The 25,053-nt window shown below is 46.3% G+C and overlaps 1 protein-coding gene across 2 annotated transcripts in view; it reads left to right on the plus strand.

Moving 5' to 3' along the window:
* The first annotated feature begins 2,504 nt into the window (after nt 1-2,504).
* The window catches only part of RABEP1 (rabaptin, RAB GTPase binding effector protein 1), a 102,155-nt gene continuing 79,606 nt past the window's right edge, over nt 2,505-25,053 (plus strand). For both annotated transcript variants that reach the window (XM_053893285.1, XM_053893286.1), the window contains exon 1: nt 2,505-2,756. In XM_053893285.1, the coding sequence (XP_053749260.1) occupies nt 2,723-2,756 (34 nt within the window). In that variant the 5' untranslated portion in view covers nt 2,505-2,722. The remainder of the gene's footprint in view (nt 2,757-25,053) is intronic.

The raw sequence follows: 25,053 nt of genomic DNA on the forward strand, positions 1-25,053 counted from the left end.
CCCCTGCGGATGTGACCCGAGCGGGGCAAAGTGCGGGACAGGTTTCACCTCCTCTCATCTACACTCTGTGACTCTATTAGTGCAGCACAAAAACAGTTGCATCAAATTTGCTCACTTGAAGCTTGTATTTTAAGCAAACATCCTGCAATCTTTCTCACCTAAACTACATCTGTGTCTCATGTTTGTAATTAGTTTAAATGGACCCAAGTTAAGAAATATCATGTAGCCATCACCTTAGAAGGCAAGCTTTCATGGGCTCTTCATCATATGACCCTCCGTCCCTGGTTCAGGGACCGTTGTTATTTCTCTGATACTTGCTTCCCTCCTGTGCTTAGTTTACTATGTATGCATAATGTTTAGTTTTGCCTGTTTGGGAGCTATATATAAATGGGATCATGCTGTATTGTATTGCTTTATAGTTTGCTTTTCCTCAAAACTATTTGAGATCCATCTATGTTGAATATGTAAGGGTAGTTTGTTCGTTATTGTTGCTGTAGAGTATTCCACTGTATGAATATTTTAAAATTTATTTATCCTACTGTTGGTGAACATTTGGGTTATTTAGTTGTTTATTGTATTATAAACTACACCGCTTTGATGGGCGCCTGGGTGCACAGTCAGGTAAACGTCCGATTTCAGCTCAGGCCGTGAACTCAGGGTTTGAGTTCGAGCCCTGAGTTGGGCTCTGTGCTGACAGCTCAGGGCCTGGAGCCTGCTTCGGATTCTGCGTCTCCCTCTCTCTCTGTTCCTCCTCTGCTTGCACTCTCTCTCTCTCTCTCTCTCTCTCTCTCTCTCAAAAATAAATAAAGATTAAAAAAAATTTAAGCTATGCCACCTTGAATATTCTTGTATGTGTCTCTTGGGGCACATGTGCAATGTAATTGATAAGTAATTATTTCATGTGTTTACATCTTGTCTCTCGGCTTCTTTCAGAATAGAGGAATCATGCCTTTTACACTTAATAAAGGCTTTGAGCACACACTGGTTCTCTCTAGAATATATACCTATGGGTGGAATTGCTGAGTCTTGGGATTTACGTAAAAGTACAAAAATATACACCTGCTCTTATCTGATTGTGTGCTCCCAACTGATTGCAACATTGCTTTTTTAAACACTTGCTTGGCATGGGGAGCTCTGGGTGTCCAAACCAGCAGCCTGACCATTTCTGACTGACCTTGATCTTGAGGGCCTGGCTTCAAGCCTCAGATTATCAATAGCAATAAAGATGCCTCTTACTCCCTGGAAAGAGTCCCTTCTAGAGAGGACACCAGCATCTGCTATCTTTATGGCCCCTACCTCGTGTTAGTCATCACAAGATAGAGGATGCACTGGGCTGCCCTATCCTGGACAGAAGACATTTGGGGGGAGTGGGCAGGGGAAATGATCCTGCTTGCTCTCTCAAAGGCACACCAGCCATCTGAGGATATTAACTGCTCAAAAAACTCCAGTCTGTATTCAGGTCCTCCCCTAATGCTAGCAGAATTTGGGACAAAAGTACAAACAGATGCTACACGTCCACCTAAAATTATTTAAAATTACACATCATTCCACCCGTTAACCTTAATATATTCTATTCTACCTTGAGAAATGCTCATCTTCGGTGATGGGGAAGACCAGGGATTCAGAATTCCAGAACTCCTGAGATCCATGCACTTAACTGGGGTGGTAAGGGGAGCCCTGGCGGGGCTGGACTGTTGGCCCTTGGTCCCCTTTGTCTACACTGCACCTCAAATGTCCAGTTGGTGTGCCACCTCCTAAAAATACGGCTGCTGCTTAGCTACTCGGACACACGCCGTCTCTGCCCTGGAGAGGATGGACCCGGGAAGAGGCCACAGCCTCCAGCCGTCTGGCGGGGGGATTCTGAGGTCACAGGCTCCCAGAACTTGGTCCTGAAGGGGCGGGGGGCACATGTGTTAGGTGGGCATGTTCCCTGCACCCTGTGGGAGGACTGTGTCCAGACAGGGCCTCGGGCAGGCTCTCCAGTCGCGTGTAAGAGCGGTACTGTCTGCACATCACCTCTCCTCTCCCGTCCCGATGAGCACGGGGACTGAGTTTGGCTGTGTCCCCATCATCTATCACAGTACCTGGTCCCTGTAAGTCACCTGGCACACAGGTGCTCAATGCCAAGTACGCCAGAAACAGTGCCTCACACTTTCTTTCATTGATGCCTTCCTCGGCCGCCACCCAGATGAGCCCTTGTGAGGTTCAGGGAGGTGAAGTGACTCGCCCAAGGTCACACAGCTACAAGGGGTAGAGGCTGGATTTGCACTCACTCGGCCACCCGGCCTCCTCGCTCGGCCTTTCGTCTGTGCTGGGGCGGCGGACTGCGAGCACCCCCCCTCCCCTCCACAGCCCCACGGCCCCTCGGTCCCTCCATCCTTTCTGCGCCCCTCTAGCCCTCCTCCCTCCTCCCGCCCGCCGCGCGCCGCCTGCTCCACCGCGCGAGGCCCCGCCCCTCCCCTCGGGCGACGTCACGTGCCGCCCGTCCCTCCCGCGCCTGCGCACTGCTTATTTCCCGCTGTCAGGATGAGGAGGCGGAGGTCGGCGCTCGGGTCCGTCTCTGCCCGCGGCTGTGGCGGCGCCGGCGGCTCCAGCCTTAGCGGTTCCTCCCTGGGCGGCGGCGGCGGCGGCTCGGTCGACGCCTCCTCCGCCAGCTGAGCCCCGCGGGAGCCCGGGACGCCGGCCGGCCGCCCGCCCCGCTCCCCGAGGCCGCCGCCCGGCCATGGCGCAGCCGGGCCCGGCTCCTCAGCCCGACGGTGAGGCGCCCACCATGGCCGGCGCGGCGGGCGCGGCCTGCCCCGCGGCGCGGGGGGACTCGGGCGGCGGGGGGCGCGCGCGGGCCCGGGGCCCCGCGGGGCGAGGCGGGCGCGCGCGCGGGGGCGGCGGGGGCGCGCGCGCGCGGGGGCGGCGGGCGCGGGGAGGGCCCGGCACGTGGGCCGCGCGGCGGGGAGGCTGCGGCCGGCGGGGCCTGGGCTGCGGGAGCCGACGGGACGCCCGGCTCAGGGCCCTCCCCGCGCGCGCCCCCGCCGGGGGCCGGGTGGCGTTCCCGGAGGGGCGGTGCGGCCTGATGGTAAGTGCCGGGGACCTGGGGGTCTGCAGGACCCGGACCCTCCTCTTCCCCTCCCCCCCCAGCCCCAACCCCCCCCCCCCCCCCCCCCCCGACGGGTCTGGGCACATTTAGCCTCTTTGACCTTCGGCTTGCTCATCAAGAGAGGCCAACGCGTGCCTTTGCACTTTCCCCGCGAAGACGGCCACCTGCGTGTGCGCCAGGCCAGCAGCATCCTTGCGGGGGCATTCGGGAATAATGAGGACGGTGGTGTTGGAATGTGCGAGTCGGGGAAACGGGTCTGCATAGCCCTTGCCCTCTTGGAAGGAGAGAGATCCCCCCACCCCCCCCCCCAAATCCTAGGTCATCCAAGCTGGGTTGTCAGAGCCCTTCCTGATCTTCTGGGACGTGGGCTGAGCTCAAGACTTCAGAGCTCGACCACCTCGTCCCGGGGTTTACCGCCTGGAGTTGTGTTTGGAGACCGTGTGCTTGGCCCTTGGCCAAGTGTCTAGGTGAGGAAGTTCTTTCATGTGTGTTCCTGCAGTGGGCGTGTGTGCCTAGCAGTTTCCGTGTCAGCAGTGATGCTGGCGTGTGGCGCTGGGCGCACAGTAGGTGCTTAATAAACTTTGCGTTTGCTTGGGGTTGTCTCTGTAAAAAGCCGGTTCGTTCGTGGAAAACGGAGTCTTTGTTCTTGCCTTCGGGGAGCCCGAAACAATGTTATCAGATTTTAAGGCTAGCTGCTCTCTTGGAAGTGTGCTCTGGAGCCTGTTGGCCTTTGGTGTTAGGTTTTGTTAGTTGCCTATGGAGTTGCTGTGCATTCCGTTTCCGTGGGAGAGACGGGAGGGATCTCTGGTGGGCTCTCGCACCCGGGAGGCAAGCTGCCGTGTGGTCAGGCCGCACTTCTCACCTTTTGCATTTGGTGTCAGGGAGGAAAACTTTGCTTTTCCACAAACCCCTCTTTGTTACTGCTGACGGAGGCGGAATACCGAGAGCTCCAGTCGCTTCTGGTTCTGCTCTGGAGGGGTAGGTATGCTTAGCTGGCCGCAACCTTCCCTGGAGTTGCATGGAAATAAATGTCTGGGGCAGCTCAGGTGACACCACTGCCTGGAATAAAAATTCTCTCCTCTTTTAAAGATGGGAAATGGTCTTCCTTGTAAATAGGCAGAAATGACTAAGCACTTGAAGGAGGGTAGGAAAAATTAGCTCTAGGAAGTCTTGTATCCTTGCTATTCTTAGTACAGGTTTATTCCCTGTTTTTCAAATCCTGTGACTCTGGGATGGGATTTAGTCTGTGTAGATTGCCATATTTATTTTCAATTAGTGTGGTAAGTGAGCAGCCACAGCCACTGTGTGCAGAAGGAGAGAGAATTCAGTATTTTCGAGTGCTTTGTGTCAGCGTCTTCTTAGAAGTTCATCTTGGGGATTTAATTTTTCTCTTTGGCCGAACTTAATATAGGTCACTTCTTAACACGTTAGCTTTCGGCACACTCGAATGTCTTAGCCCTGCTGAGTTTTAAAAATACATGCAGAATTCTTCTGTGTTGAATTGCCAGTAAAAGATCACTGTTTAGTTTTTTACTTTAATCTTGCCTGTCTCATTTTAGAAACAGCTGTCTTTTGGTTGACACTGTTTGTTTTCATTTGTTGACAGATCTTTGGTTTCCATGAGAATACAGTAGATGAAGAAAATAACTGATTTATGTGTGAATTCATAGGATGAAATGTAACTTTTTAAAAGCTTTTTAATTCCTTGTAAATTTATTGAAAAGGTATTTTGGTTTTTTTTTTGCTGGTGCATCTTAGTTTATTCACTTAGAATCAAGGTGATTTTAGTAGCCAAAGAAATTCCATATACATTTAATTATCCCATTTTATCTCGAGAATTCAAAGACTATATACAATGTACACATTTTCAAATTTTAGTATTTTAAAATCGAAGTTAAACTACATCGTAGATGCATTTGCTCTGATTTTTTATTTAAAAACCCTGCCTTGTAAAATTCCTCCATTAAAAAAGTATGCGTATTAAGAAAAACTAGGTCTCCTCCCATCTCCCAGAAGTCACCACTATTGTTTTTCCTTCTTGACTTTTTTCCTGTAGTTACACAGACATGCTAAATTTGCCACTGAGGTGGACAGGCTGTCCATATATAGGTCTGCAACTTGTCTGTCTCACTTAATAAATGTTAGCTGTATTTAAAATGTATTTGTAGATGGTTCTGTGGCTGTGTCCTGTGCTGTAAGTACTGAGTGCTTTATCTCAGGAGATCTTCCTACCAGGGAGGTGGCTACTGCTGCTATAATGTTACCGTTTTTCCTATTTTATTGGTGAGGAAACTGAAGCACAAAGAAGTGAAAAGTGCCTAGAGTTACCTATAGCTAGGATGTGGCGGGGAGAGGGGTGGGGGCGGATTCAAATCCAGCCCATCTGATGCCTGGGCCCTCTGGTCGGTTCACTGGATCACAGACTGCTTTCTGGGGTCAGCGTCCTGGATCTGCCTCACTCTTGTTCGGGAGTGTTTCGTCCCATGCGTGTACTGTGCATGAGTTATTTGCCGGTTTTTCTACTGATGGACAAGTAGATAGCTTTCAGGTTTTTCATTAGTTTATAAACGGTGCTGCGGTCGATAATCTTGTACCTGGTTTTCAGGTGCTCTTTTACTTCTGTAAGGTTACTGAATTCGAGGCTAGGAACTCTGAGTGGTTTAAATTTTGATGGCTATTGCTAGCTTGCTCTCCAAAAGGCGTCATTTACACGCCTGCCAGCAATGTGAGAGGTTGGGTTTCCTTTACGCTCTTACCAGCCCTGGGGAAGGCCGCCGTCATTTTAAGTGTGTATCTTCTGATAGGTGAAAAGAGAGGATATTCTTCAGTTAACACGTTTGCGTGCCTGGCTTTTGCTGAGCTCTGCATTAGGTTCTAGGAAATTCAGTGGTGAACAAAACCAGACCAGTCCCTGCTCCTTGGCAGTGAATCAGAGGCCCATTGACTAGCTGATCCCACAGACCAGTTTAAAACTCGGTATTCCACAAATACGAGTGTGTGGTACTTGCCAGGCACAGTTCCGGGTATTTGGAATCATTAGTGGGCAACACCGCTCATAACTGACCCTGTCTTAGTGTGGGGAGACAGATACTGAACAGGTGTAAGCGAATAGTATGGATGGTCAGGTGGTAAATGCTGTGGAAGAAAAAAAGTAGTGTGAAAGGAAGGGGGATGGGTGGGTTTCAAATAGGGTGGTCGGAGCCTTATTGAGGAGATGATGTTGGAGCAGAGACTTGAAGGAGGTAGAGGTGTCAGCTGTGAGGCTGTCTGGAGGAAGAGGGTTCCAGACAGAGGGACCAGTTCTTGCCAATGCCTTGAGGAAGGGTGTGTCTGGCATGTCTGGGGAAGGGCCTGGAGGTCGGTGTGGCCAGAATGAAGTTATGGGGGGGCGTGGGGGTGGGGGTGGGGGAGGAGGGGAGAGGAGAGCCCAGGACATGAGGTCATGGGGTGGAGGCACATCTTGTAGGCCCTCGAAGCATTGATTGGTTTTCACGATGGGGACCATTGAAAGTTTGGAGCAGACGAGTGATGTGATACGATTTAGGTTTTAAAAAATCTCTCAGGCTGCTAGATGGGCAGTAAAGGGAGGCATTCATCTAGGAAGAAGGTGATGAGGCTTAGTGTAAAGAATTATTAAGTAGGGGCGCCTGGGTGGCTCAGTTGGTTAAGCGTCCAACTTCAGCTCAGGTCACGATCTTGCGGTCTGCGAGTTCGAGCCCCGCGTCGGGCTCTGGGCTGATGGCTCAGAGCCTGGAGCCTGCTTCCGATTCTGTGTCTCCCTCTCTCTCTGCCCCTCCCCTGTTCGTGCTCTATCTCTCTCTGTCCCCGAAATAAATAAACGTTAAAAAAAAAAAATTAAAAAAAAAAAAGAATTATTAAGTAATAGGAGATTACCTAAGAGCAAAAGAAAATTGTAAAGAATATAGGAATAGCAGGTGTGTGGAGCAGTCAGTGCCTCTGGGCTGAGGCAGAGCACCCAGGGAAGGAATAAATCTTTAAGAGGCCACTCCCAGAACTCAGATCCAGACTCTGTTGGCCCTCTGGGAGGCCACGTCTGCAGGACTTACTGGAAATGCACTTCTGGCTTGCCGGGGGAAGCCACCTGCATCTGGAACTTATTTTTGATGTGACATAGGGATCTAATTTTATTTTTCTTCCAATTTTTTTTAACATCCATTATTCACTAATTCATAAATTTGTTTGTTTGTTATAACTTCCTAAGTCTCCCAACTACTAAACTTGCAGGTACTTGATCCACCAAAACACGGAAGCTCTGAGTGAGCCCCCCTGTCTTAATACTCCAACATCCCCACACACACTAGTCCAGGATTGTGTGATATTCTTTAATTTGGGTGTCTTACCTGGCTCCCTGTGGACAGAACTGCCTTTGAATCTTAAGGGTTCTGCTTTCTAAAATCTTGGGACTACATCTTACACTAGGTCTTTATGCAGTGAAATTTGATGTGCGTTTTTGGTATAATCATTAAATTGAGTTTCGTCTTCAGGGGAGTATTTAGTAAACATATTTGTGTGATACAGCTGTGGCAGGTAATGTGCGGGGGCGGTTACAGAAATGAATTCGAGAGCCACAGTTCTCCTCTCAAGGATTCTGATCTGAGGGAGTGGGCGGGGGTGGGGGCCGCTAATGTGAACTGAGGGGCCTAGCGGTAGAAGGTCCTTCTCTGTTGGATCAGAGACGAAGCTGCTACCACCAACAAGAAGAGGTCTGCAGGGAGGTATCTTTGTTCTTTTTCCTCATTCGATAACCTGAGGTCCCCCCCCCCCCCCCCAGTTGTATCAGTCTAAACTTGCGGTGCCTTACTGGAAGGTGTCTTTACAGAGTTTTTTTGTAAAAAAAAAAAAAAAGGAAGTGTGGTTAGTACACAGTGTTACATTAGATCGGGGTCCAGCACGGGGATCTGGTAGGTCTGTACATGATGCTATGAGCACAAGCGATCCCGTCGGTCACCACATGACACTTTTGCAGCACCACTGACTGTGCCCACGCTGAAACTCTTGTCCCCATGGCTTATTCATTCCATTCCTGGAAGCCTGGGCCTCCCTCTGCCCTCCACCCATTTTGCCCCCAGCCGGTCTGGCAGCCATTAGTTCTCATTCATGGGTTGGTCTCTGCTTTTTGTTACTTTAGTCATTTGTTTTTTAGGATTTTACATATAAGTGGAATCATACCGTATTTGTTTTTCTCTGACTTATTTCACTTAGCACAATACGTTCTGGGTCCATCCATATTGTCACAAATGGCAAGAGCCCGTTCTTTTTTATGGCTCCATAAAATTCCATTTTGTGTGTGTGTGTGTGTGTGTGTGTGTGTGTGTGTACGTACACACACGCATATGTGCTACATCTTTCTCTGTCCATCTGTCAGTGAACACACTTGGGCCGCTTCCATATTTTAGGTATTGTAAATAATGCTGCAGGAAGCATAGGGGTACACATATGCTTTTGAATTAGTGTTTTTGTTCTCTTAGGGTGTATAGCCAGTACAGGGATTACTGGATGATGTGGTATTTCTATTTTTAATTAGTTGAGGAGCCTCCATTCTGTTTTTCAGAGCGGCTGCACCAGTTTGCATTCCCACCGACAGTGCAGGAGGTTCTTTTTTCTCTACATTGTTGTCAACACTTGTTATTTCTTGTCTTTTTGATTCTAGCCGTTCTGGCAGCTGTAAGGTGATAGCTCATTTGGTTTTGATTTGCATTCCCTAATATTAGTGATGGTGAACATCTTTTCATGTGTCTGTTGGCCATCTGGATGTCTTCTTTGGAGAAATGTCTATTCAGGTCTTCTGCCCCCCTCCCTTTTTTTCCCCTTTTTGTAAGTTTATTTCGAGGGAGAGAGAGTGGACGAGGAGCAGAGAGAGGGGGAGAGAGAGAATCCAAAGCAGGCTCCACACTGACAGCGTGGAGCCTGACATGGGGCCCTGTCTCACAAACCGTGAGGTCATGACCTGAGCCAAAATCAAGAGTTGGATACTTAACCAACAGAGCCGCCCAGGTGCCCCTCTGCCCATTTTTTAATTGAATTGTTTGTTCTTTTGGTGGTAAGTTGTAGAAGTTCTTTATGTATTTTAGATAGTAACCCTTATTGGATATATCATTTGCAAGTATCTCCTCCCGTTCACTAGGTTGCCTTTTTGTTTTGTTGGTTTCCTTTGCTGTGCAAAAGCTTTTTATTTTGGTGTACTCCTAATGGTTTTTGCTTTTGTTTCCCTTGGTTCCGGAGACACAGCTAGAAAAATGTTGCCATGTCTGATGTCAGGGAAATTACTGCTTGTAGTCTCTTCCAGGATTTTTATGACTTCAGGTCTCACATTTAAGTCTTTAATCCGTTTTGAGTTTATTTTTGTGTATGGTGTAAGAAAATGGTCCAGTTTCATTCTTTCGTGTGTGGGTGTCCAGTTTTCCCAACACCATTTATTGAAGAGACTGTCTTTTCCCCATTGTATATTCTTGCCTCTTCTTTCATAGATTAATTGACCATACAAGCATGGGTTTATTTCTGGGCTCTCTGTTCCCTTGACCTGTGTGTCTGTTTCTGTGCCAGGACCATACTGTTTTGATGCTAGAGCTTTGTCGTATAGCTTGAAGCAGGGATTGTGATGTCTCTGGCTTTGCTTTTCTTTCTCAAGATTGCTTGGGCCGTTTGGGGTCTTTTGTGATTCCATACAAATTTCAGCATTATTCTAGTTCTGTGAAAAATGCTGTTGGTATTTTGATAGGCATTGCATTGAATCTGTAGATTGCTTTAGGAAGTATGGACGTTTTAAGGGTATTCATCCAGTCTATGAGCATGAATGTCTTTCCATTTGTTTATGTCATCCTCAATTTCTTTCATCGGTGTTTTATAGTTTATAGGGGTCTTTCACCTCTTTCATTGAGTTTATTCCCAAGTATCTTATTTAAAATTTTTTAAAAGTATTTATTTACTTATTAAATTTTTTTTTTTTTTTAATTTTTTTTTCAACGTTTTTTTATTTATTTTTGGGACAGAGAGAGACAGAGCATGAACGGGGGAGGGGCAGAGAGAGAAGGAGACACAGAATAGGAAAGAGGCTCCAGGCTCCGAGCTGTCAGCCCGGAGCCTGACGCGGGGCTCGAACTCACGGACCGCGAGATCGTGACCTGGCTGAAGTCGGACGCTTAACCGACTGCGCCACCCAGGCGCCCCTATTAAAAATTTTTTTAATGTTTATTTCTGAGACACAGAGAGACAGAGCATGAGTGGGGGAGGGGGAGAGAGAGGGAGACACAGAATCAGAGGCTCTGAGCTGTCAGCACAGAGCCCGACGCAGGGCTTGAACCCACGAACCGCGAGATCATGACCTGAGCCAAACTGACTGAGCTACCCGGGTGCCCTTAGGTGTTTTATTCTTTTTGGTGCGTTTGTAATGCCTGACATTCTTTTGTTGATCTTTGTGACAGATGTCCGTTGGTAATGACTTGTGGTGGCGCCTGATGTTCTCTGGATGTGTTTTGCCTGTAGGGAGTAGTAGGTACAGAGCTGTCTTCCTGCGAGGGGTCCTAACGGCTAGTTGTCTTCCCTAATGTTACAGACCAGGAAGTGAGGACTAAAGAGAGGGATGTGACCTGCCTCGTAGCAGAGCTGGCACTGGACTTTAGGGGGCGAGTGGGGCTGTCTTCTGGTTACTGCTTCCGTTGACGCAGAATGAATTCTGTTGATATGCCTCATGGTGTCGCCTGAGCAGAATCCTATAATTGATGTAACTTGATTATAGGTAAAAGGCATGAGACTTTCCCAGTATCATTCCATTTTCCTTAATACTTTCATTCTTTAAATAAATATTTTACTGTTTCTGCTTAATGCATGGCGGGCATGGTGTTGCGAATATTACAACACGATAGAAATGCTCCTTTCATTATGGACTGGAAGTCTGGTGGTGAATACAGACTCCATGTGGAAAGGGCAGGCTGATGGTGCTGTCCCCAGCACACTGTTTGCCATAGAATACACATGAGCTATAGGTTTTCGTTGCAAGAAAGTCAAAGGACAATGTGCTATTACAATAATGGAGCTTTTGGGGCGCCTGGGTGGCGCAGTCGGTTAAGCGTCTGACTTCAGCCAGGTCACGATCTCGCGGTCCATGAGTTCGAGCCCCGCGTCAGGCTCTGGGCTGATGGCTCGGAGCCTGGAGCCTGTTTCCGATTCTGTGTCTCCCTCTCTCTCTGCCCCTCCCCCGTTCATGCTCTGTCTCTCTCTGTCCCAAAAATAAATAAAAAAAAAAAAACACGTTGAACAATAATGGAGCTTTTATTCATTTACAGCATTTTGACAACACATAGTGGAGCTTCTTGTTTATTTTTAAATTTAGAGAGAATGAGCTGGGGAGGGGGAGGGAGGGAGGGAGGGAGAGAGAGAGAGAGAGAGAGAGAATATGAATATGAATCTGAAGCAGACTCCACGCTCAGGGCAGAGCCTGATGCGGGACTCAATCCTACCACCCTGGTCATGACCTGAGCTGCAATCAAGAGTCAGATGCTCAGCCAGCTGAGCCACCCAGGTGCCCTTAAGATTTTATTTTTAAGTAATCGCTACACCCAACGTGGGGCTGGATTGTGTAACCCCGAGATCGAGAGTCACATGCTCTACCGACTGAGCCATCCAGGTGCCCCTTTGGAGAAGTGTCAGGTTTGCAGCAAAGTTGAGCAGAAAGAACCGTCCCTTATCCCCTGTACCCCGCCAGACGCCCCGCCACCAACATTCCACCTCCGTGTGGTACATTTCTTACAGTCGGTGAACCTGCACATGGTTCTCACCCAGAGTCTGTCGTTTATATCAGGGGTCGCTCTTGGTGTTGGACATCCTGTGAGTTTGGACGCGTGCGATGATCCGTATCCATTGGCTGTTGTCTACAGTACGCATTTTTGCTGCCCTAAGGATCCCGTGTCCCACCCGTTCATGCCTCTTTCCCCCTAAATCCTTGGCAACCACTGATCTTTTTTTCCACTGTTTCCATACTTCTGCCTTTTCAAGAATGTCATATAATTGGAATCCTCCACATTGGCTCTTCTCACATAGCAGTATGCATTCAAGGTGCCTCCGTGTCTTTTTGTGGCTTTTCAGCACCGATTGCTGTTGCACTGTGTGGATGTTCCAGTTTATCCCTTCACCGTGGAAGGACGTCGTGGTTGCTTCCAAATTTGGGCGATCATGAGTAAAGCTGTGTAATGCAGATTTCTGCGTGGATGTAGTTTTCAGCTCATTTGGGTGAAACCAAGGAGTGCAATTGCTGGGCCGTACGGTAAGAGTAGGAACGCGTGAGAGTTCCTATTGCTTTACACGCTCAGCAGCGTTTGGTGTTGTCTGTGCTTGGGGTTTTATCCGTTCTAGTAGGTGTGCAGTGGTGTCTCGTGTTAATTTGCAGTTTTCTAATGACAGGTGATGTGATGTTGAGCGTCTTTTCGTATGTTTATTTGCCATCGCTCTATCGTTTGTGAGGTGTCTGTTCAGAATTTTACTTACTTATTTTTAATTTTTATTTTTTTTAACATTTATTCACCTTTGAGAGAGAGAGAGAGAGAGAGCGAGCATGAGTGGGGGGAGGGGCAGAGAGAGAGGGAGACACAGAATCCAAAGCAGGCTCCGGGCTCTGAGCTGTCAGCACAGAGCTCGACGCAGGGCTTGAACCCATAACCGTGAGATCACGACCTGAGCCGAAGTCGGACGCTTAACCGACTGAGCCACCCAGGTGAATTTTGGCCCATCTTTTAATCAGATGGTTCATTTTCTTAACTGTGGAGTTTCAAGGTTTCTTTTTATATTTTGGATAACAGTCCTTTATCAGATGTGTCTCTTGCAAGTATTTTCTCTGAGTCTGTGGCTTGTTCTCACTTCCTTGACAGTGTCTCTTGCAGAGCAGAAGTTTTTAATATTAATGAAGTCCAGCTTATCAATTATTTCTTTCATGGATTCTACCTTTGGTGTTGAATCTGAAAAGTCATTGCTGTACCCAAGGTCATCTAGGTTTTCTCCTGTGGTTTTGCTCTAGGAGTTTTATAGTTGTGCATTTTACATCTAGGTCTGTGACTCATTTTGAGTTAATTTTTGTGAAGGTTGTAAGGTCTCTATCTAGATGATTCTTTTTTTTTCGATGTGGCTATCCAGCTGTTCCAGTGCTATTTGTTGAAAAGACGGTCCTCTCTGTTGAACTTTCCTTCTTTGTCACAGATCAGTTGACGGTATTTGTGTGGCTCTGTTTCTCGTGCTGTTTGTTCCATTGCTACATTTGTCTATTCTTTCATGCTATGTGTTCCTAAATTTCTTTTTTCTTTTTTTCAAAGAGAGTCCCCCTTTTTTAAAATTTTTATCTTTTTGAAGGTGGGAGAGGCAGAAGGAGAGAGAGAGAGGGGGAGAGAGAGAGAATCTTAAACAGGTTCCCCCAACGGGGAGCCCCGCAGGGACCTGATCTCATGACTGTGAGCTCATGACCCGAGCCAAAAATCAACAGTCGGGTGCTCAATCGCCTGAACCACCCAGGCGCCCTAAATTTCTTAATTAAAAACTTGGCGGTGGCACCTGGGTGGCTCAGTCGGTTGAGCACCTGACTCTTGATTTTGGCTCAGGTCGTGATCCCCAGGGTCCTGGGATCAAGCCCTGCATTGGGCTCTGCACTGAGCGTGGAGCCTGCTTGAGATTCTCTTTCTCCTCCTCTGCCCCTCCCCTGCTTGCATGCTCTCTCTAAAATAAAAATAAGAAGAAGAAATTTTTGCATTGGAAATAATAAATGTTCGTGGTAAAATAATTCGTAATATCTAACATGAGAGGAAAAGTCCATATAAGCTCATCCCTCAGGTAAGCACTGTTAGAGGCCTGGTATATGTCTTTCCCAGTTTTTAAAAATTGTACTCATTCTGATGATTTAAAAGTGGGATCGTGCTGCCTATGCCATTCGCAAGCTTCACTTTGTTTTTGATATAGATTATGTCATCGATTTTTAAATAGGTATTAATTTTTGTGGTTACACAATATAGATGGATTATGATTTTTTAAATTAAGTTCCCATTGAGAAATACTTGTGCCATTACAGTAATGCTGCAGTGAATATTCTTGTACCTGTTTTTGCACACTCATGTGAGTGTTTTTTGTGGTATAAATTCCTCGAACTGGAATTACTGAGTCAGAGAATGTGCACATTTAAAAATTTAATGACAAATCCAAATTCTCTTTCAAAAAGGTTCGACAGTTTACAGGCTCCCCATCAGGGCATGAGAGAGAATGTCTAGCTCCTTAATTTAACAAATTAAGTTCTTTGCATAGGGGGGAGTTGACTTCTTTGTCCCGTGTGTAGCAGGTGCAGCAGAAATTTCCCCCAGTTTTTTTAAATTCAAAAAATTTTTTTAATGTTTATTCTTGAGAGAGAGAGAGAGAGAGACAGAGCACGAGTGGGGGAGGGGCAGAGAGAGGGGGAGACACAGAATCTGAAGCAGGCCCCAGGCTCCGAGCTGTCAGTACAGAGCCCGACACGGGGCTCGAACTCACAAGCTGGGAGATCATGACCTGAGCTGAAGTCGGACGCTCAACTGACTGAGCCACCCAGATGCCCCTCCCCCAGTTTGTTTTTTAATTTTGAGATGTTTTGGCAAATGGAAGTATTTTAATTTTTATGTGAATTAAAAGTGTTTTCCTTTATAGCTTCTGGATTTACTTCTACCTCTTTGTGGTCTAGTATTTGCTTTTAAATATTTGATCACCTTGGGAGTTATTTTGATGTAAGGACTGAGATACGAATCCAGCTCCTACAATTTATTTTCAAATGGCTAACCAGAACTTCTTGTACCATGTGGTGATTAATCCATTTCTCTCCATTGATTTTGAAATGCCACTGTTTATTATATGCTAACTATCCAGGAATACTTGAGTCCATTTCTGGATTGTATTTTGTTCTATTAATTTATCTATTCCGGTGTAATACCATAACAATATTGCTGTACCTATTTGCAATAACAATTGTACCTAATTGCAATAACAATTGCTGTACCTATACTTTTCTAACGTTTTAGTATTTTAAGAGCCAGGAACCCCTCATTGTTCATCTTCTCAAGTTTTCCCCCGCTACTCTTTGGTATTTATTAATTCAGATAAAATTTGGAATGATCACATTAAGTCTGCCCACCATGCTCCCCTTTCCTGCCCCCCCCATAAAAGGCCTGTAGAGAAAAGCTCATTGATTGAGTTTAAAAAGTAAAGATATCTCCAACAAAAATCTTTACAATTAAAGTGCCTTATGAGACTTTAAATGCATTAAGTATATTATTACTCCTTCAGATTCTTAAAATTGAAAAAAAAATTTTTTTTAACGTTTATTTATTTTTGAGACAGAGACAGACAGAGCATGAACGGGGGAGGGTCAGAGAGAGGGAGACACAGAATCTGAAACAGGCTCCAGGCTCTGAGCTGTCAGCACAGAGCCCGACGCGGGGCTCGAACTCACGGACCATGAGATCATGACCTGAGCCGAAGTCGGACGCTTAACCGACCAAGCCACCCAGGCGCCCCCTTAAAATTTTTTTTAATGTTTATTTATTTATTTTTGAAACAGAGAGAGTGTGAGCTGGCAAGGGGCAGAGAGAGAGGGAGACACAGAATCCGAAGCAGGCTCCAGGCTCTGAGCTGTCAGCAGAGCCCGATGCAGGGCACGAACTCACGAAGTGTGAGATCATGACCTGAGCCAAAGTGATGCTCAACTGACTGAGCCACCCAGGCGCCTCGATATAATAGTATTTTTATAGGATACTCTTCCCACTTACAGGAAGAAATGTTCATGATCTATTCAATAATCTTTTTTTTTATGTTTATTTATTTTTTTGAGAGAGAGAAAGAGAGAGCGTGAGTGGGAAATGCAGAGACAGAGGGAGACACAGAATCTAAAGCAGGCTCCAGGCTCTGAGCTGTCAGCACAGAGCCGGACAGGAGGCTGAAACTCATGAACCACGAGATCATGACCTGAGCTGAAGTCGGATGCTTAACTGACTGAGCCCCCTAGGTGCTCCTTAAATAGTGTTATTTTTAATGACTGTGTAGTATTACATTGTATGGATTCCCTAATATGTGTAATATTCTCCATGAATATTTAAGTTTTCAATTTTTTTCTATTACAGATAGCACTGTAGTAAACTTCCTGACACATACGTTTCTAAACATTTGTGCAGATATTTCCGTCAGTAAATCTGTAGTTGTTTCAAAGGTTGTGTACATTTAAAATTTGTACTTTTAAAATATGTACTTTTTTTTTTTTTTTTTAATTTTTTTTTCAACGTTTTTTATTTATTTTTGGGACAGAGAGAGACAGAGCATGAACGGGGGAGGGGCAGAGAGAGAGGGAGACACAGAATCGGAAACAGGCTCCAGGCTCCGAGCCATCAGCCCAGAGCCTGACGCGGGGCTCGAACTCACGGACCGCGAGATCGTGACCTGGCTGAAGTCGGACGCTCAACCGACTGCGCCACCCAGGCGCCCCTAAAATATGTACTTTTGATACATATACATTTTGATGTATTCTTGTGTGTTAGGAATACTTCTCTCAGAGCAATTGGAAATCCAATCTCTAGTGGCTTACACAAGTAAAGGATTCAGTTTGTGTTTGTGTGTTTGTGTGCGTGTGTAGCAAGTTCAGAAGTAAAGAAAGCAGTCCAGGGCAGGTTCAACTGCTCGAGGATGGCGATGGTCCAGGTTTCTTCTTTTCCTTTCCTCCCATGTGAACCTGCTTGTTTATTTTGAGAGGGAGAGAGAGAGCATGCACGCAAGCAGGGGAGGGGCAGAGAGGAAGAGAGAATCCCAAGCCGACTCTGTGCTGATAGTGCAGAGCTCGCTGTGAGGCTGGATCCTGCCAACTGGGAGATCATGACCTGAGCCGAAATCCAGAGTCAGACGCTCAGTTGTCTGAGCCACCCAGGTGCCCCTGCAGATTCAGTTCTGATTGCCCCTTGGGAGTATTTATTCCTTTAGGTCTTTTAGTATTTCCTTTATTATGTTGGTTGGATCCTCTCCTTAAGGCACATGGATCATCCTTATATCGGACGTTTTTGTTTCAGGCCTTTTTGATCTGTTTCATAATATTAAAGTATTTCTTAATGTTGGACAAATTTTTGTATACTTGGGATAAACTCAAGTTGGTTGTTCTAACTAGTATTCATCTAGATTCGATTTGCTAATGTTTTAACTGTTTTGCAATTATATTCGTAAGTGCAGTTGGCCTGTGTTTCCATTTTGGAACTACCTTAGGTTTTGGTGTCTTGATTATCCAAGCCTGGTAAAATAAACTGGGAAATATTGTATCTTTTACTATACTGAGGAAAGTTTAAATAATGTAGGAAATATTTATTCCCTATAGATTTGATAGAATTTGTTTTGTTTTCTGTGAGGTTTCATCTTGAAATTGTAAAGCTCCTTTGTAATCTTTTTGGTCATTTTTCTATTGTTAGACAGTCAACATTGTTGCAATTAGTATCTATGATTACTCTTTTAGGATAAATTCTTGTTAGTGACATTGCTTGATTAAAGAATATACAGACTTTTAAGACTTTTTTTTTAAATGTTTGTTTAGTGTTGAGATAGAGACAGAGCGTGAGCCAGAGAGGGGCAGAGAGGGGGATGGAGACACAGAATCTGAAGCAGGCTCCAGGTTCCGAGCTGTCAGCACAGAGCCCGATGTGGGGCCCAAACCCATGAACCGTGAGATCATGATCTGAGCCAAAGTCAGACGCTTAACCGACTGAGCCACCCAGGCGTACCCAGCTTTTAAGACTTGTTGTTGACTACCACATAATCACCTGTCTTGAAATAGACCCTGGATTTATTTTAATCAGGTACAGTAAGGTGACAGATACAGAGACAACTGCCTTTGAAAGAAGAGTTTATTACTTACAGTCGCCAAGAGGGAGGCATGCTGTGTCTTGCAGGGTCCCATGGAAAAAGGCCAGGTCACATAGGCAGAAGGAGCACGGGGAAAGCATGGCCTGTAGCCTTCATTGTCTCCGTGGAAGGGAACAGGTGGGACAGAGTAGGCGAGATCGAACAAGGTTAGGATTGTATGGTTTGAACGATGTCAGAGTGCTCTGGTCTATGGGGGTTGTCTCTGGTTTTCTGATACCTGGCCGTGCATGGGGTTTAGGGCAGGGGGAAGTACCGGCTTGGTGTGTAAGAGTTAGATCAGTGAGGCAGTTGTAGTGTGGACTTGGGATTAGTTGGTTTGCATGCGGTAGGCATGTTCATAGGTGCGTTATTACCCAGAGGAATTAGCCAGCCCTGGGAGGGGCAGTCCCTTCCTGGCAGTGGGGCCCCATGATGTTAAAGCCTCATAAAATATGGAAAACAAGAAACGTTAATTACGCCATCCTTTAAGATTGTAGTCTTTTGTGCTCCCACCAGCAGTGCCTGAGCATGCCAGCACTAAGTAGTGGTGTCTTAAAAAAAAAAAAAATCCCCCCAAAATTGGCTGGTGAGCAGGAGTCTTGTTCAGATTTGCATTTCTTTGGTTTCTGTTCGGCTTTTGCAAACGATCTATCTTTATCCTTTAACCATTAGATCATGTTTGTCTCTTTATCGTTCATTAAGAGCTTTTCACATGAAGGCATTACTCCAGCAAGTCTAGGTATTTTTTCGGGTGTGAAACTTTGTTGCCATCAGTCTGAATTAGTTTGGCAAAGTGATCAAAGGAGAGCAAGTGATGGTGTTGGGAGGGCGTCACCTGTACAGGTGGAAACGTCACCTGCCTGTGGACCACGTCCACTCTTTCAACAGCCTTAAAGACACTTGTGGATGAAACCTTCTCTTTATTCTCATCACCAGAGTATTTCTTGTGTGGTGCTTAAGAAAGGGAAAGCCTTTTTGTTTGGTTATTACTGAGTGACCTGGTTGAATTTGGGACAAGAAATGAAATTATTTCCTTTATGCGCTGTCTTCTTGCATTAAAAGACATTTTTTAAACTTTGAAAAATACCCATGGATATTTTAATTTTTTTTAAAATGTTTTTAATTATGTTTGAGACAGAGACAGAGCATGAGCGGGGGAGGGGGCAGACAGACCCAGAATCTGAAGCAGGCTCCAGGCTCCGAGCCGTCAGCACAGAGCCCGACATGGGCCTTGAACCCCTGAACCGTGAGATCGTGACCTGAGCTGAAGTCGGACGGTTAGCCGACTGAGCCACCGAGGCACCCCATCCCATGGATGTTTTATACGCGGTGTTTGCACAGTTTTGGTAGGATGGCTGGGTCTTGCCTGCACGTGTGCAGTATTTCCATCAAACTTCATTCTGCTGTGACATGGCAAGTGTCGGTAAGTGTCGGTGCAGCACGGAGAGGACGCCCGCGGAGCTTTGGGGACCCGCTGTCGATCTGGACGGGCCTCTGCACAGTAGGGACCGTTGACCTGTTGTCTAGACTGGCACTCGCTTTGTGAGTTGATGGCAGATCGCTCGCCTTTGTCACTTTTGACCTCCGGGCTGGATACTTCTTTGTTGTGCAGGGCCGCCCTGTATGCCCTAGGGTGTAGCGGCATCTGTGGCCTCTGCCCAGTGGGTGCCGGGACCCCTCCCCCGTGCTGTGAGGCCCAGAAACGGTTCCCACCTCGCCAGATGCCCTCTGGGGAGCAGAGGCACCTCCAGTTGAGAATCACTGGTTTATGACCAACTGCTTTCGGATGCCCCTTTACCATTCCGACGTAAAATTATGCACACGATGAACAGAATAATCTGACAGTATGATGCTCTTACTGTAAGGGAAAGTAATTTGTAAGTAAGTAATGTATTTCAGCATGTAAGCGACCAGTGCGACTCAATGAAAGAGAAGCCCTAGGAGGTGGTCTGAACACCTGATTCTAGTTCCCACGCATGTGATGAGGGAATGCTCTGTGTTCATCTCCTGTGTTAAATACCTGTGGTCACAGGGAGGTCTGTCTGGGCCTTGGCAGGTCAGCATTTCGCCCCTTGCCCCCCCAGTATCAAGGTCAGTGCTCTCTGCTTGAAATGTTTTACCTGTTGGTTTCTCATGTCACCATCTAGGGACATAAGAATTACTTTTCTTTATGCACTTGTAGGCACGTTGGCTATTTACCAAAGTTTCGATCCCTCTTATGTATGACCTTGATGTTTCTGAAAAGCTCATAAATAACGCATTCAACTTGCCTTATAAATAAAATATAAACTCTGTATTTTTATATATTTATGAAGAACTTTTTTCTGATAAGTAACTTCCAATGTCAATTTTGTAGCTAGATGGTGGCCTTTTTATAACACAAGTGTAGGCAGATCGGAAATTACATCTACATTTTAGATTTTCTGTGTTAGAATGAAGAACTGTGTACATAGGGAATTTGAATTTACAGTATGATAAAACAGGATTCTAAGAAAGGTTTGACTTTTTCCCTATACATGATAAATATTTTATTTTTATTATTATTTTTTTAACATTTATTCATTTTTGAGAGAGAGCGTGAGCAGGGGAGGGGCAGAGAGAGAGGGAGACACAGAATCCGAAGCAGGCTTCAGGCTCTGAGCTGTCAGCACAGACCCTGACGCAGGGCTCAAACCCACGAGCCGTGAGATCATGACCTGAGCCAAAGTTGGATGCTTAACTGACTGAGCCACCTCGGCGCCCCCTCATATGATAAATCTTAAGAAGATTCGAAACCAATTACTACTTTATATTAAAGGAATGGGTAATAACCAGAAACAATTAAATTTTTTGACTAAATAGTTCTCCATTGTGACTTGTGTGTGTGAATGTGTATAAAAGCCCCATTATCTGGAATGGTGGGGGAATGATGTTTTATGAGCATATTATTTTTCAGCTAATTTAGACTTAAGCTGTCAACACAGAAGAGGCAAGACTTAAAAAAAAAAATAACCCTACGAGTCCTTTCTCTGGAACGTTGTAAACACCTGAGAGGTAAAAAGATGCGTAGGTAGACCCCCTGCCCTCCACTCGTCCACGTGTCATGACTGTCGGTGTGCAGCGAGTCTTGTTTTTTCTGGAACTCTCTCTCTACCTCCTCTCCTGGATTTTTGGATAGCAAATCTCAGGCATGCACGATTTCATTTGGAAATAGTTTGGTATGTATGTAAACATAGCTACAGTACCATTATAACACCTAAAAACTAAAAACAGTTCACAATAATTCTTCATCACCAAATGCACAGGCGGGTCATGGCTGAAATTTTTTCCTCTGTCTCAGTTTAAAAAGTTGAATTTGTTCAAATCAGGATCCAGAATAAGGGCCATTCTTAAAATCGGTTGATGCGTCTGGTCTCTTTTTGTCCCTTATAATTCATTTGTTGAAGAAATCCATCCCGTAGCTATGTTCACTCTTGGAACTTGCTGATTGTGTCCATATTTTGGTGTTCTCCATATGCTTCTGCCTTCTGTGTTTCCTCTAAATTGGAAGTTAGATCTAAAGTCATAATCAGGGGTGCCTGGGTGGCTCTGTTGGTTAAGTGTCTGACTTTGGATCAGGTCATGATCTCGTGGTTCATGAGTTTGGGCCCTGTGCTGACAGCTCAGAGCCTGGAGCCTGCTTTGGATTCTGTGTGTGTGTGTCTCTTTCTCTCTCTCTGCCCCTCTCCCACTTGTGCTCTGTCTCAAAAAACCCCATTAAAACATTAAAAAAAAATACAGGAAACATTAAAAAATTTTTCAAGTCATAGATCTGGGTTTTTTGGTTTGCTACATGGTTTTGTTATCTTGTGTGTGTGTGTGTGTGGTGGTTTCGTTTTGCTTTTTTGTTTTGTTTTGTTTTTAAGTTTAAGAGACAGAGAACACCAGCAGGGGAGGAGCAGAGAGAGAGGGAGAGAGGGGATCCCAAGCAGACTCTGAGCTTGAACGCATGTACCCCGAGATCATGACCTGACTCAAAATCAGGAGTGGGTGCTCAACCGACTGAGCCACCCAAGCGCCCCTCGTTTTGCCTTTTTGAAGACTGTCTCAGAGTAGTAGTCTGTACGTCTGTCGGGGGCACGTCGTGTCAGGTTGTCTCTTTTTGAGATGTAAGGCCATTGATGATCATTTCCTAGATTTCTCCATTCAGTAGGGTTTGTAAACAGTAATTAATAGCTGTCTACGTCTATAAAGAAAAATTCTCCGTGTGTGTTTTGCTACTTTAAGGTACAGTGTGTGTGGGACTTGGGCGATAAAGGAGTGATACTTTACCCTGGGGAGTTTTCAAACTAACGACATGGTTGCCCAGAATCCTTCCAAGGTGAGCAGTCAGGTTCTTTTTTCCTTCATGCATGAAGAGTATGTGGACTTAAATAATGTGTATTTGTGTTTTACTTCGTTATCGTTATTTTGGTTGGTTGTATTAGTTTACTACGGCTCCCCCAACAAATCACCACAAACGGGATGACTTACAACAACAGAAATTCACGGTCTCACGGTTGAGGAGGCCAGAAGTCCTGGATCAGTATCTCTGGGCCGGAGCATCAGGCGTCGGCAGGGCTGCGCTCCCTCCAGAGGCTCTAGGGGGCGTCAGGTCTGGTCTCTTCAGCTTCCGGTGGCTGCTGGCATCCCCTGGCCACCTGGCTCCATGCCTGCCTGGTGGTCCTGTCGCCTGGTCCTCTGTGTGTCTCACAACGCCCGTTTCTTTCTTGTAAAGGTGCATATAGATTGCGTTTGGGGCCCACTGGGTAATCCACAAACTCCTGAAGATCCTCAGTCATGTCTTTTGCCATATAAGGTTAATATTTTAGGTTCTGAGGATCAGGAAGTGAACGTGTCTTGGGGGGGAGCGGTGGTACTTTGATGTTCAAATGATCTCTTTGGCCCACCGTATCCTCTAAGACTCCTAAGCTAAGTCCTGTGACACGACCCCAGTAGATGCCAAGGTGTTTCAGGTTTGTTCTGTACACTTCCTGTCCCAGGCCTGGAGTTGGTCTTTTTTTTTTCCCCTGAGGAGCCCTAGTTCCTTGTAGTGGGAAACTGTATTTAGAGACCACATTCTGGGTGCCAGGATGTAGCATGTATTATTGTTCCAAAATAAATTACACTTCACCCTGTTTCCTTAAACAACGTGGGCTGGACATCATTAAATCTTTTATCAACGATTTATTATTACGAGTATGAGCTTGGGGACTGAGCCGTAAGCTGGTGACTTTTCCAGTGCTGGTGTATTTTGAACTTACGTTTGTTTGCTTTTATATTAAATGGTATGAGATTTTAGTTCGGCTCTAGTTATGGTTTGTTTTTCTCTGTGACCCAGGCCTCCTGATGTCCGTGAGGTCTGTTTCTCTCTTCTGAGGCTTTTCAACGTACTGTCTGCAGTCCTGTCTAAACTCTGCTTTTTCTCTGTGCTTGTTCTCTGTCCAAGTCCAAGAAAACTAAGGGTTATTAGGAGATAAAATCAGATCTTAGTATATTAACACTAAGTAGGACAGGAAGAGAAGTCTGCTTCTCAGCTAAGTATTTAAATGCATCTGTTTTTCATTCTTATTGACTGTGAAGACTGGGGGTGGGAGGGCAGGGCGGTGGTTGTGTGTGGAGGGGTATTCGGGCTTTGCTGCGTGGTCAGTGTGGCCAAACCTCTAGTTAAAGCATCAATAAAGGCATTCATTTTTTTGAATTTGAAGACCAGAGTTTAACCTGTAGCATTTTAAAAAATAAACTTTATTTGAGGATAGTTGTGGACTCACAGAAAAGTTGGGAAGAGGGTACAGAGTTTTCATGCTGCACACGTAGTGTTCTCCATTAATAACAGCGTGCTTTAGTACGGTACGTTCGTCAAGTTAGTGAACTTAATGGCGATACGATATTCTGAACCAAAGTCCATGGTGTGTTCAGATTTCCTCAGCTTTTTCTCAGTGTCCTTTGCGTGTGCCTAGACCCTGTCTGGATAGCACATTGCATTTAGTCCCTGTTTCTCCTCTCGCTGGACTGACAGTTTCTCTGACTTTGTTTTTGGTGAGCTTACCGTTGTCAGGAAGGACTGGTCAGGTGTTTTGTAGACTGTCTCCCCAGTTGCAGTCTGTCCCATGTTTTCCTCATGGTTAGACTAGGGTGGTGGGTTTTCGGAAGAGGACCACCCAGGTTAGGGCGCCACCCTCGCTGGGGCCGGTCGTGTCGTCAGCACTGATGGCAGCCTCGACTTGCCTGCTGAGCATGTGTGTTACCGTTTCCGGGAGCTGAAGTCCCCCCCCCCCCCCCCCCCCCCCCATCCACCTCTTCCTCTCTTCGGTACCTCTTCACATGTACTCTCTGGAAGGAAGTCCATACGTGCCCCCACGTAGTGTTAGGAACTAAACCAACCAGATTGGTGATAAGCAGATTTTTCCAGGGCACTTCCTATCTTTTAACCAGTGTTCCTTCCTTGTGGATTAATTTTTTAAATCTGTGCCCAGCGCCCCACCAGCAGCCTCTCCGAGATGGTGGTGGGAGCGGCGGTGTGCTGCGTCCTCTCCGTGTTCTCTGCTGCGAACACAACTGTTTGCTTTCAGGCCACAGGGCACCTCAGAGAAGATAGGAGGTTGACAGAGTCCTCGGGAGGACGGGAGAAGTAAGTCCCAGGCCACTGGTTCTCAGCCTTTAGCATGAATCTAAGGGCCCCATGCCCAGAATTTCTGATTCCAGGGTCTGGGATTGGCTCTGAGGATTTGCGCCCTTATTATTATTATTTTTTTTTAATGTTTGTTTATTTTTGAGAGAGAGAGACAGAGACAGAATGCAAGTGGGTTGGGGCAGAGAGAGAAAGGGAGACACAGAATCCGAAGCAGGCTCCAGGCTCCGAGCTGTCAGCACAGAGCCCGACGCCGGGCTCGAACTCACGAGCTGTGAGATCATGACCTGAGCGGAAGTCGGCTGCTCAACCGACTGAGCCACCCAGGTGCCTCGGATTTGCGCTTTTAACGAGTTCCCAGGCAGTGGTGATCCTGTGGTCTCAAAGCCACACTTCGACGGTCATGCTCTGGGCCCAGTTTGAGGGGGACAGCAGGAAGCTGCCG

This window comes from Panthera pardus, unplaced genomic scaffold (assembly GCF_024362965.1).
Source record: "Panthera pardus isolate Hobbes unplaced genomic scaffold, ASM2436296v1 HiC_scaffold_3, whole genome shotgun sequence".
In the NCBI taxonomy this organism is placed as follows: domain Eukaryota; kingdom Metazoa; phylum Chordata; class Mammalia; order Carnivora; family Felidae; genus Panthera; species Panthera pardus.